Source organism: Buceros rhinoceros, unplaced genomic scaffold (genome assembly GCF_000710305.1).
Source record: "Buceros rhinoceros silvestris isolate BGI_N320 unplaced genomic scaffold, ASM71030v1 scaffold11180, whole genome shotgun sequence".
Lineage (NCBI taxonomy): Eukaryota > Metazoa > Chordata > Aves > Bucerotiformes > Bucerotidae > Buceros > Buceros rhinoceros.
In genome coordinates, this window is record NW_010391353.1 from 32,458 (window position 1) to 45,183 (window position 12,726).

The window sequence follows — 12,726 nt, forward strand, 5'->3', positions numbered from 1 at the left end:
CAGGAATGGGGCAGGATAGAAGAGTGATCAGTTTGATCAGTTCTAAACTGGGGTGAAAGACAGAGGTGAGAGCTACAGAGTTGAGTTATTGAGTAGATTGTCATACTGACTTTTTTTAGGTCTTACAAATGGGTTATCTTTCCATTGTTGTCCATCTCATCTCTCTGATGTTCCATCTTTAGTTCGATCCTGCTGCAGGCGCCTGTGCTCAGCTGTGGTGGTGTTTCCCTGGTTGTTTCCAAAGATGGCTTTAGCAGTCCTACCTCCTCCTCTTTATCCAGTCCATGGCCACAGATGGAGGACTGTTGCACTTGTCTCATTTCGTTGGAAAGAACTCTCCTTCTCTTCACAGGCAGCATGCTGCTGCTTAAGCTGGCAGGGTGATCTATATGATTGGCCTTCTTGTCAGCATGAATTCTGTTTTCAGAATGAATGTTTATGAAAATTTTCCATCTGAAATACCTATACAAGTTCTACCCATTTAAAATACAACATGCAGAACTTAAGAATTTAGTTCTTCTGTTATGCATATTGCCAAAATCAACACCAACTGTGGAAAAACAAATTCTTACTGCTGTTCTCCTAAATATTTTTTTAAAACTGGAACCTTTAATACATAGATCATATGTAATATTATAGTATAAATATACTTGGAATTATGTGTTTGTGTTAGCTTTTGTCATAATTGAGCTTGGAAGAAAACAAAGTACATAAATGTAAGTGTGAAGTTGATTTGCAGAGATGCTGTTGGAGGAATCTTCAGGTGTCAGAATTGCTTGTTCTTAAGACAGAGGTAGTTCAGTACTGCTCAGGTGACCAAGCTAGCAGTGAAAACATAATTGAAACATTTAAACATTAAGTACAAAAAGGTAGAAAATGAAAAGGCAAGCCTGTGTTGCTTTCTAAATTCGGAAGTCCTTCTAGCAGCATAATAGGGTTTTGTAAGTAAGTGCAGCAGTCTCAGACTATAGAACGCAATAGTTCAGACAACTTCATTTTACGTGAACAGTGACCGAATTTGCTTTTCAGCTGTTTTTCTTCTGTGCAACCTTTCCATATAAAGAAAGGAGGGGTGGGGGTGGGGTGGGCTGGGGTGGGCGGCACGGAGAGATAGCTGGTGACAGAGTGATAGCCGAGAAAATCTTTGAAAAATATTTTGTTACTGTTACTTAGTGACTGTGATCTTTGTAGATGTTTTCTTGTAAAGTTCTCACTGCTAGTAAGAGTTCCTTCAATTTGTCTTGATTATACTAGTCAGAGGGAAGAAATTGAAATCCATCTATTTCAGTATTATTTTCTCAAGCGGCCTGCATAACATAGTGAGGATTTCTGTGGTGAGGAGGGAAGAGGTGGTTCTCTTCATTATGCCGCTTGCTTCTTGTCGTGTCGCGGAAGCAGGCAGTACTGCTACACAAGATGTGAACGTTCTGAGCACGAAAAACATTTTGGTGTTGCACTGCTGTGTCACAGCTCAAGTTCCCAGTTCCAGAAGTGTGCCCCAGGATCCTCAGGTCGTTTCTGATACAAATTTTCTCAGTGCCTGCAGAATTTGATACTGAAGTTTCAAGCATCAAGCCCTAAGGCCTGAGTCAGCATCAGGCTCTCATTGTGCATTCTGTAGCAGATAGTTTGCTCTCTGCTTTCGAGCACTCAGTCTCCAGTAACAAGTGTTGGGGGGCTTAAAGGATGCCTCTTCCAGGCATGCGATAGATTAATCGGAAACTGCTCATAACCTTAGTGATGGCCGGGCTTTGCTTTAATTTTGCAATTGTAAAATAGTTGGTTATTATCCTGTATGTTATCTGACCTGATAATTGCCGCAAAAAATGGAGAAAAGGTGTTCTGTGTTGATAAAAAATATTTTTAGTGTTGAGCCAACCAAGTCTATAATAGGGGAGACAGCCTGCATTATGAAGAAGCAGCATGTCTTACACAGTACAAAGAAGCAACCGAACAGTGATTATATGTTTATGATGAGCAGCTGAAAAGCTACTTCAAACATTAGTGTTCTTTGATGCTTAAGTGTATAAAACGTCTTTATTTTTTTAATAAGTTCTGTGTAGAGGATTAAAGAAAAGTCTAAAATTTTTAAGAGAAGTCTATCTGTGAATTAAGTAACCCATTTTTGGTTTATAAGGGTTTTTTAACACACTTTTAGAACTATCCCCCAAGTGAAATACTATTTCTAGACACAGAAACAAGCCGTTTGCTCACTCAGTAGGCGGCACTAAGCTGTGAACCGGCAGGTTGTCTGCTTTTGCCATAGGGAGCTCCTGAGAATCCACTGCAGCTTTTTGAAAATTCCTCTTGAGGTACCAGGGACAAGAAGTGGAAGAAAAGCATCAGTGACTCAGGATGAGGGAGTCATAGTATTGTGGAAATCTTTGGTTATTTAGGATATAAAAATCTGTAAGGAGAAGAAACTTTGTTTCAATGATTGTTGTCTATGAGGGTTTCACGCCACTTGGAAAGTCCCTTCTTAGAAGCTGAAGGAAAGTTAGGATGGAAGTCTGGTAAGGAGGGAAAGATTGTCTTCTAAAGCAAAACAAAATAAAAAAATGCCAACCAAACAAAGGTAAAAGAACAGGACAAAAGTGGCAGCAATTGCAGTATCTCCCTGTGTTTATTCACCAAAGCCAGGAACAGAAACAAATGGAGGTAAGAAACAAAGTTACAGTGAAGGATTGAAGTCTGAGAAATTCTGGAAAACATGCTCAGGTATTTTGTTTACACCTATTTAAGGTAATGGCAACATGGAAAGCAACTTGCGCCATTTCATAAGCGAGGCATGGTTACTGGCATTCGATAAGGTCTTTGGCAGTCGCTACAGTTTATTTCTTAACTCTTCTAAGGCTTCAAAAAGCAAACCGCTCAGCTTCCCTGTTCCACAGTGGCTTCCGGTGGAACTGGTGCTCGTTGTATTGCTGTGGCCTAGTTGCACTTGGTTCTGCTGCTTTGTATTCTGATGGGATTGAAATGGTGGTAGGTGGGCTGTGAACTCACACCTAAAGGATAACTATTTGACTGCTGTTAAATAAAGGGAGCACATGTTACAAGAACACCACTGTGTTATGTGTGTCATAAAAGGACATGCTAGCTGCTTTTTACTGGTTCATGGAAATACTTGGAATGGTTGGTGTGTCAGAGGCAAAAACCACGAAGGCAGTGGATGACTTCAGGGCTGCACGAAACAAAAACTGAACGAGAGAATGTTCTTAATTTTCTCTCTTGTTCAGTGTTTCTCCAAAGAAGGCACAGAAAACCAGGCGTTTCCTGAGTTTCGTAAGATTACTCAGTTTTCTACTACCTGGCTTGTCTTAGTAGTAGTCTTAGTAGAGCAGCTGAAAAGACTGTTACATGTAGTATGGAGGGAAGAAAAGTGCTGGTGAAAAGGACGTTTGAAAGACTTCTGAAAAGACGGTTGTATGCTTTCTCCAGGTTTCATCTCCACTGATAGAGGTTGTTACTTTACTGCTGTTTAGAATAGAGAATACAGGTGGGAATCATAAACATAAACTTTATTGTGTTTTGTTTAGGGCTTGTTGCTGTGGGAGAGAAGGCACAAAAGAGATCTGGACATTATGTTGTGATGAAGGATCTTTCAGGTGAGATTCTTACTGAATTAAAATCTCATGTAAAATGATAGCTCTGATACTGGCGTTGAAATTTCAAATCCATTTTATCTTTAAGGTAAACATCCAGTTTCTGCGTTGATGGAGATCTGCAACAAAAGAAGATGGTCACCACCTGAATTTGTGTTGGTAGATGATAGTGGGCCTGATCATCGCAAACACTTTATCTTTAAGGTGTGTTTGAGTTTCCTTGTTTGCTGGTGGTTTCTCTGCTAAAGGGGCTGTAAACTCGTGCTTGTATTTGTGTATAAGCATATAAAGCCACCTCAGGGGTGGCTGAGGACTGCTGAACAGTGTCTTGTTGCTAAAGTTCTGAAGTCCTGTTTCTGTAACGGTCAAATTGGATCTCTCAAGCACATTAATCTGTGAATCTGTCATGAAACACGCTATTCCATTTCTTACTAACATGATTAACATATGTGGTGCCATATTCTTGCTGTTTACTTGCTGGCGTGGTGTTAAGCCTTGCTGTTGTAAAGGCAGTGAGCAAGTTTTAGTTATTTTTGTCAGTTATCTTGATGATGTGGGTCTCCTTTTTCACCTAATACCTCGTATGAGGTATTCCACATTACTATGTGGAAATAAATGATTGCGCTTACAGACCAGACGTGGATTTTGTCTACCCCTAAAGAGGAATTGCACAGAGAATGTGCTTAAAGGAGCTGCGCAGCGCTGCCTCAAAGCGAGAAGTGAAGAGGCACTTTTTAACACCTGCTTCTTTCCTCTCCTTCTTTTGAAAACAGGTGAGAGTCAACGGGAACGAGTATAGGCCTACTTTTGCCAGCCTTAATAAGAAGCATGCTAAAGCCACAGCAGCGACTGCAGCTCTCCAGGCGATGGGACTTGTACCAAAGGAAAGCATGGTTAATACCACCATGTTTAGGAGTGCCTCACACCGCTAGATATTGTTTTTTTATATTGACGTTATTTCAGATAATTTTACTCTGCACAAAAATGGTATTTGCCCTTTCATGTTGTAAATACATTGGCAATTCCCACGTTGTAAAAACTGTACAGACACCTTCAGGTTTTTCTTTTGTACCATCAAAATGTATTTAAATCATACTTAGTTTTTGGTATGTTTATATTGTTTACATTAGTGATGTAATTATTTCTTAAATGACTAAATCAGACGACAGACTCTGGAGGCAGCAGTAATCTAAACCCTTGTTTAAAAACTCATGCAATTTCTCTTCAGTACGGAATGTTAACACTTTCATACTGTTTTGTACTATGCTGCAGTTTTCCCCGGTCTCGGTAAAGCTACTCGTGCACTTCTGCCAACAGCTGGTGAAAGGCCGTGCAGCTTACCTTGGTCTAGTCGAGGCTGGCGTGTACTGCTGGACAGATACTGGGCCAGGACTGCGACCCCCATGGGAGAGCGCGTGGTGGTAACCCTGTTGTACAGTGTTAACACTGCGGCTTCTCTTCAAGTTTTGTCTGGGGGTCTGACTCGGTGGCGCACTGCGACTGGCCGTACAGCCCATGCTCTAGGACACACGCGATTAGGCAAAAGACTCGCTTTCAGAGGGATGGCGGGAAGTCCAGCCACGGAACCGATGAGACTTGCAACGTGAAGGTGACTCTCCCTGCATGTTCTGAGAAGGGAGACGATGGAGTTGTCTATTCCAAACAAATTAACACACTGCCTGATGTTGATTGTATGAATTTGTGGTTAATGTGAATTTTAAACTCTAACAAATCTACAACTGGATTCAGGGGGGAGGGAGGGGATAGAATGATGCTTAAATTGTTGTACCCAACTTGGTCAATAAAGCAGCACAAGTTCATAATCTTAATCACTGGTCAGTAAACAGTAATTAAAATGTTTGCCAAAACAACTTTTTGAAGGAACGCACAGTATAAAAATATGCTTTATGAACATTATCAACAGCCATTAGAGTTTCAGAATCAGTTCTAGTAATTTTTGGTCACTGTTGACTCTTACTAAATTAGCTCCTTGGGCTTAAATTTTCCATAATGGTACTCTGCCTTCAAGGAGACAGCCTGATCCAGAGTTTTGGCAGTTTGACAAGGGAGAAGATGAAGAAAGCTTTTCCTTTTTTTTCTTTTTTTTTTTCCAATTTAAGAAGTATTAGTACTTTAGCTGTGTGCACTTTGAATTGGAAAGGGTATTGTACACCTTTTGCCAGATTTGTCTGCATTACGAGCACATGGCCAGGACTGGCAGACTCTAGTAGTCCTGGTGCTTATTTCAGCTTCTTTTTGGGGTCTCTTTCCATTACATCTACTGGGACAGGAGCAAAACAGAGTTTGTAGGCAGTAAGGCTGTGCTCAGGCCTGAAGCGAATGACCATTGCAATGGCAACGTAGGAACGTGGAGGTGAAGCATTACTAGTACCTCTTCTTCGGCCGAATAAGGTGACTTGGGTGTATCCTGTCAACTGTTACGGAACAATGTGTCTTTCTGTGCCCTAAAGGGACGAGGGTCAATGTCTCGTGTTGTGTACAGCAGAGAAGTGGTATTTTGGTTCTCTACCACACACTTCTGGGAGATAAAGCCCCTTAATTAGTCTGTCAAAGTGCTCTAGAAATGACTAAGTTAACCTTAATTTTCATGGACGTAGTTTTCTTCAATTAAACTTTTTTCCCTTTGGCTTCTCGCCTGCAGTCTCTGACTAAGTGTTTGAAGATCTTGCCTCGTTTGCTGAACTAGTTGGACGATGTGTATATAAAAAAGAAGAGTAAATATTGGTGGTACAGCGATGGAAACATCTGCCCTGGGAGAGCATGGCGTTGTATCTGTCTTAGCTGAAGTCTAGCTTCTTGTTGTATGACTGGAGTAATTAACTGGCGAGGTGGGAGCAGCTCCTGTTCCGACGTGTGTTTAAATGTCTGGGTGGATGGAGCTGTAACATCAGAGGTGCCGATCATTCTGTGTAGTTTGCGGTGTCCCCTGGTGTCACAGCTGTACAGTATCAAGTCTGGGAACATACAATCTGTTGTACCTGTTTTGTTCTTTTTTTGGTCTCTATTTCCCCGTGCACAATGTAAAGATACGTGTTGTCTCACAGCAGCAGATGAATGCCAGTCCCGTTGAAGACTCCACTGAAAAAAACAACTTAGGCAAGTTCTGGATTTCATGCCTTAAAGATGTCATGTTTTATGTGGATTTAACCTTTAGTCTTAAGGAAGACTTGCAAAACAAAAAGAAAAGAAAAAATCAAGGTCTGTAACGCCCTGATTATGACACTTCTTGATTTTGAGGTTTCTGTTTTAGTTTCATTCCTTGTTGTTTAGAATGATATATGAATCTAAAGCTAGTGCAGCAATGTGCTTCTGTTAAATTTGTAAATTTGATTTGGTTTGAGTGTCCTTTGCATGCAGGAATAGATAAGTAGTGATATATTAAAAAGAATAACTAGGAAACTCTCTCTTGGAACCTGGTTATTTTTGCAGCACTTAGCTGTCTTACAGGGGAATAGTCTCTGACTCTTGATGGAAGATGTGATTTCTTTGGCTGTTTGACTTCCTTTTGCTGCAGAAGCATCTTCCTCTAAGTAAGCTCCCTGAAAGGGCTTCCGGCATCCCTGTCAGGTGGAGGAGAAGGATTTTGAAACAGGTGCCTGAGAACTTGTGGCCAGCTTCCACCAGAACAATTTCTTGGCAGTCTTCTGGTTTGTGGTTTTTAAATAATGAGGAGTAGGAAGGTCAAGGTCCTATGCCTTGGAAAATTTGACATTGCATCTTAAAGTGCAAAAACTGTATGAAAGGTTAATCAGCTGCTCCAGTCTCTAGTTCTCTCAGACAAATCATAGTTGTACGTGTATATTCCTCAAGCGCATGTGGGGAAGGGTCTGCCAGTTTCAGAGCGGCGGTAGTGGGCTCTGGGCCATGGGCAGCTTTCGGAAGGGCTCACCCATGTGAGACCTGGAGATGCTGCGTTCTGTTGAGTGCATCAGCACGTGCTCACTCTGAGAACCACAGTTAATGACTATTGGCGCTGGGCTGATGGTTGGTTTACACCAAACCTGCGAAGCCCAGTAGCAGAGGCTATGACTGGTGGAGGCAGAGAAGCCAGATAAAAAAGGGCATTAACTGTTACTCTTAATGAAAGCAAAGTTAGCACACCAGCTGCTTGAGAAACCCAGTTTTCTTCTGCTCCCCACCGTGCCATTGCCACTGGATTTTCACTCTGGTGTCTGATGCTAATCAAAGGGGGAAGTTCAGTAATTTGCTTCTAGATTAGCTAGTTAGGGAAAAGCTTAAAGATTAATTAACACCAGATTGTACTACCCCAAACTCCAGCAGAGTATTTGACATTATCAAAGTATTTAATTCTCCAAGGTGGCTTTTTCCATCGTAGGCGAGGGACGTTATCTAGGTTTTCTGGATGCTCAGTGTGCCGCTCGGCTGACAACGTCAGGGTAGTTACTGTAAAGTTACAAAGGGAAAGGTGAAGCATTCCAGTGCAGTTGTGTACGTGCTGTGTTCTCCGGGCAGGCTGCTTCAAGTGGTGTCCGTACCAAGTACCGCCAAGGCAGAGGAAGCTTTCATCATGCCTCAGTCTGCAGCAACTTCTCTAGGTGCCCAGTTTTAAGCTTACAGGTTGTTCCCTCACGCAGCGCCTGGCTCCAGCCTAAGGTTACTGTTTCAGAATCACAGACGCTCTGCGGGGGTGAGCGGGAAGGGCGCTCTAGGCAGGATGGGGGTAGCTGACCACCTGGTGTGCACATGGCTCTATTTTCTGTGCAAAATACCAGTTGAAGGAGAAATCGCTGGAAGGCACAAACGCAACAGCATATTGCATCTTGCTCTTCAGATTTAGCATTCTCGGCTGCAGGGATCTGGTCACGTGCCAGCTGTGTGAAAAGCTCATACAGGCCTCCAGAACAGCTTTGACCACCTGAAGAGAAGCAGACTGCACTGAACCTGTTGGTAGCCTTCCCTAGTGCTGCCAACAGCCAGGGCAGCAGCCCCCTGCTGCTTCTCGTTTTCTCTGTCTTTGCTTAGCTGCTGCGACTGTTTTATTCCTACCAGCTTGTTCTGGTTCAGGTCACTTTGTACAAATGGCTCCTCGAAAGTCCAGCTCATTTTAACCTAAGTGTCGGTATGGGAAGACGAGGCAGCTAGGCCGAGCAGTTCTGAGGAAACAACCTTTTAATATGACTCAGGTGAAGCCAGGTCTCTGCGCCTGTGTCCACAGGACTTTTACCCATCTTCGTGGAATTCAGAGCTGACTCTACACCCGGAGGTGCAGTGTACCACGGTGTACTGTCAGGCATCTGGCAAGGTGCTGTAAGCAGTCTTGGAAGGGGTTTTGGCAAGAGTTCCACGCATCCAAAAATGGTTATGAGTTACCGCACGGAGCAGAGTAGAAATTCTGTACTTCAGAAAAGAATCTGCGTGTGCTTGAGAAATGCAGACCTGCCTTTGCAAGTCAGACCAATAAAACAGATAAGCCAGTTTTATCAAGTTTTATTTAAAAAAGGCTTCCTAAAATACAACGTGAGATGTCCAAGGCCTTTTTCCTTTCCTTCCTTTAACAGTCCTTTGGAGTGTTTTACGATGGGTGATGTGCAATGGTTGCTGTCTGTCACGTGCAACTAGATTGTATCCCTCCTGGTGCTGCATAGGTGCTGCCTGCGTAGAGCACAGCAGCTGCACACTAGAGAGCGTTCTTTGCCATTAAATGGAACTCGCATACCTAGGACTTCCAGGTGTAGGAATAATCCTTCATTTCCAGAAACCGGATGGAAGATTTTCCCAGGGTTGGACACCGACTGAGTTGATCTAAAGTCTTAGGGTGCAGTCCGCACATGTGAAGATCTCTGCATACAGTTTCCTGCAGAAATTCACATGAAGAAAAAAGACATGGAAGAGCCATTTCTGTTTAAGATACCTGTAGTTTTTAATGTTTATGTACTTCTAGGAAACTCCCAAAAAGCTACATCTCCCATGATTCCATTTCTGAGGGAATGACAGGGGCTGCCAGGTGGTGGTCACAAGTGACCGGGTGTAAACCCAGGTATTAAGGGCCAGCTTTGTGTCACTCAGTGTCCTATGGTTTGTAATAAAGATCCTATTCCTAACAGGAAAGACTGTCTCTGCTAGTTTCCTTACCTTACTTAAGGCAGGGCTTGCATTGCCAAGCTGACTGTTGAAGACGGCAGTTGGCTCGTGTGTGTATAACACAGCAGAGAACGCTCCCCCCTGCGCAGACCTGAGCAGCGTGGTCAGGGAATGCAGGGAATGAGGCAGGATGGGGCCTGCCACCTCCAAACTGAATATATCCTCGTATGCCAGCTGCCCCCTGGCTTTGGCATTTATACTTCGAGCCTGAAGACAAGAACACACGGGATTAGTTTTTGAGACACCAAATCAGGTCCTAATTTTCACTCACTTGAATAGTGCAGTGCCACAGTCCCACTGCAAGTTCAAAACACTTTTCAATATTGTCAACTTACTGTTCAATACCTGATGGTTTTACTGGCTTTCTAACAACTCCTAAGATGTGCCAGCTGCGATGCGCAGGACTGCTGCTGCAGAAGAACAGTCATGAACTACCTCTCTGGTGGAAGACGACTGTACCACCTCTGTTAATAACATGTCCACCACCTCCGTACAGTAACAGATGGCGAGCCATCGTTCACAGGCTCCCTTGGTACAAGCACCTGTGATAGTCTGAGACCCTGTGAGATCTCACAAGGATCTTTTAAGAACCATGTTAGTATCTGGAAGCTCTTATTTATCTGGATGTGAAGGTCGGAAATGCTGGAATTTCAGTTGAGCAGCACAGATCTGTGCAGATGATAGATTAGTGACGATTTAGGAGGCAGGCTGCATTGCTGTCAAAATGCTAACTGAGGCTATATCAGGAAAAAATTGCTCTGCAGTACCTGAGGGAAACACAGAGGCAGTGTCTGACCTACCGGGCGAAGAAACAACTTTTTTCATTAGAAAAACAGTGAGGGCTGTGTTACTTACTTTGAGTGTTTGCATCGTTCCACCTCGGAAAGCCACAGGGGATAACAACGTTGGTGGAAGCCCTGCTTGTGGACCTGCAACAGCCACGAGGCTCTTGCAGTTGATCAAGAAGTTCAGCAAAGTGAACGTGTTTGTTCCTTTCACTAATGCAAGGGATTCGGGTTTGTGATCCACCTGCACCTCATGCTTCTCCTTACGACTGTATTGACTGGAGTCAAGGGAAAACCTTCAGGCAGAGAAAAGCATCAATGCACCAAAGGAGGAACTGGAGCAGTGCCAACTCCAGGACACCCCCTCTCCCCCTGCTCTGACCAATCAAGTAATTTAAACAAACCAACCCCCAAAACCCACCAAACTTTGCATTGAGTCAGATATGTTCTTCAGATATTAAGCAGCATCTTAAACCCGACTTCTGATTTCACTACGAAAAACCTCAGGTGCCTTATGTGCAGATGGAACCAAAAGAAGACAAGAGTTAATTGGTCCCACTGAAACGTGTACAGGTTCTTAGCAACAGTTGTTCTGGTCTACAGCTGTGTCCCTACGATGCCACACCGCTTCCAAGTGCAAACCTAGCCTAAGTGAACATACACCCTTTTCTTCAAAAACAACAACAAAAGCCCCTAATGTGTCTTTCCACTGAAGCCGTACGTGAGGGGACACAATCAGTTTGTGACCTAATAGGTCTCACAAAGTTACATTAAAAACCCACAATGGTTTTTCCTTCAGGAAGAAAAGCGTCTAGAAATGCCTGTCATAAAGAAACTCGGAAAGACATACAGAGTCTCTTAATATGCAGTAATGTGAGGATTAATATTTAGAAATAAGTTCCCCAAAGCTTTTATAAAACTTAAACCTACGCCACAAAAGATAACATCTGCAGAGTTTTCCAGTGTCGTACATCTTGAGGTGCAAAGAAAGGATACAGTTTAATAGAAATAGCGTCTGGTTTCTTAACCTTGTCCTGGACTCCCATCTCCTCAAGCCAAGAGAAACTTTCATCATCATCATCGCTTGGAGCTGGTTCCCTGGGAAACGGAACCGGTGTTAGGAGGGCAATACTCCTACAAAGGTTTTCCAAGTGGAACATGCAGGAGTCTGCAGATGATGTCCTTAAAATATTACATACTCGCCTTCTTCCATGCTGCTGTGCACTTCAAGGCTATTAGCATCTTCTGTTTCCAACTTCACTTCAGAGGTTTTCTGTTTCCTGGTTCTACTTTCTTCTACCAAAGGCAAAGAAAACTCTATGCCTTTAACGGAGGAGGAAAGCAAGCAATGAATGGGTTTGTAACACAGCTAACGGACTGCATCAGTTACTCAAATCCTAGCTGGACTGGTTTCACCTTACCTTCATTTCTCATGGCTTCCCTTAAACCTCTAGTTGTGGGAGAAATTAGAGCTGTGATAGCATCACTTCCCGCAAGACCAGCTGCACGGAACAGGACAGTAAACTGGTAGGTACATACATAGAAGTAGGGACACAGTTTGGCTTTGAGCAGATTGTACAGAGAAGTAAAGCTGACGGACCTGTAAATTGGAGCAAAACAATTCTGTGACTGAAGTTAATTCTTTGCTAGCGACACAGCTCACTGGGCTGGACGTCCGTGGTGCGTACTCTGCACGGGTTTGAGAGCACACCGAATCGTTACCCAGATTTCAGATGTGCTAAACAGCCAGGAAGCTGCACTTGTCTGAAATGCAGCCTGTTAGTGAGTGCTGCGCCTTTCCAGCACGTGGTTTACGTGAACCATCAAAGGAAACCCGCTAGCAGGATTTATGGAGTTCTACCCAAATCAACAACTAGGATTGGAGAGGGGCATTAACAAAAGAAGGCAGCTTTAGTCTTACGTTTCCGTAACCCCGTCCTCAAAATAACGAGCATTCTAGCTGCGAAAGTAGTAACAAAGTACAAAGCTTTTTCATAAATATGGGAAGAACTTGTGCATTAATTAAAACCCCACTGTCTTAATCGTACTAAACACATCAGTTGTTTGGTTCCACTTACCAGTCACTCATGAGCACTTGTTGCAAGGCTTCATCCTGTGACCAAGGACTAGCCTTTCCAGCTACTCTTCTGTCTGCTCCAATCCGGGGGAACAGCGGCAGCCACGGCAGTGAAGGGGGAAGCCAGTACACGAGGGTT

General features: G+C 43.4%; 2 protein-coding genes across 2 annotated transcripts in view; one reads left to right on the forward strand and one right to left on the reverse strand.

Annotated features, from left to right (window-relative positions):
* Positions 1-5,431, forward strand: part of LOC104498088 — a gene marked incomplete at its 5' end in the record, with an annotated part of 37,374 nt that extends 31,943 nt beyond the window's left edge. The window contains 3 exons of the mRNA XM_010141428.1: positions 3,537-3,605; positions 3,691-3,806; positions 4,376-5,431. Of these exons, the coding sequence (XP_010139730.1) occupies positions 3,537-3,605; positions 3,691-3,806; positions 4,376-4,534 (344 nt within the window). The remainder of the gene's footprint in view (positions 1-3,536; positions 3,606-3,690; positions 3,807-4,375) is intronic.
* Positions 5,432-9,300: 3,869 nt separating this feature from the next.
* DONSON (downstream neighbor of SON) overlaps positions 9,301-12,726 on the reverse strand; it is a gene marked incomplete at its 5' end in the record, with an annotated part of 5,488 nt that continues 2,062 nt past the window's right edge. Inside the window, 7 exons of the mRNA XM_010141439.1 lie at positions 9,301-9,438; positions 9,717-9,932; positions 10,581-10,779; positions 11,507-11,608; positions 11,710-11,833; positions 11,932-12,110; positions 12,589-12,705. Of these exons, the coding sequence (XP_010139741.1) occupies positions 9,301-9,438; positions 9,717-9,932; positions 10,581-10,779; positions 11,507-11,608; positions 11,710-11,833; positions 11,932-12,110; positions 12,589-12,705 (1,075 nt within the window). The remainder of the gene's footprint in view (positions 9,439-9,716; positions 9,933-10,580; positions 10,780-11,506; positions 11,609-11,709; positions 11,834-11,931; positions 12,111-12,588; positions 12,706-12,726) is intronic.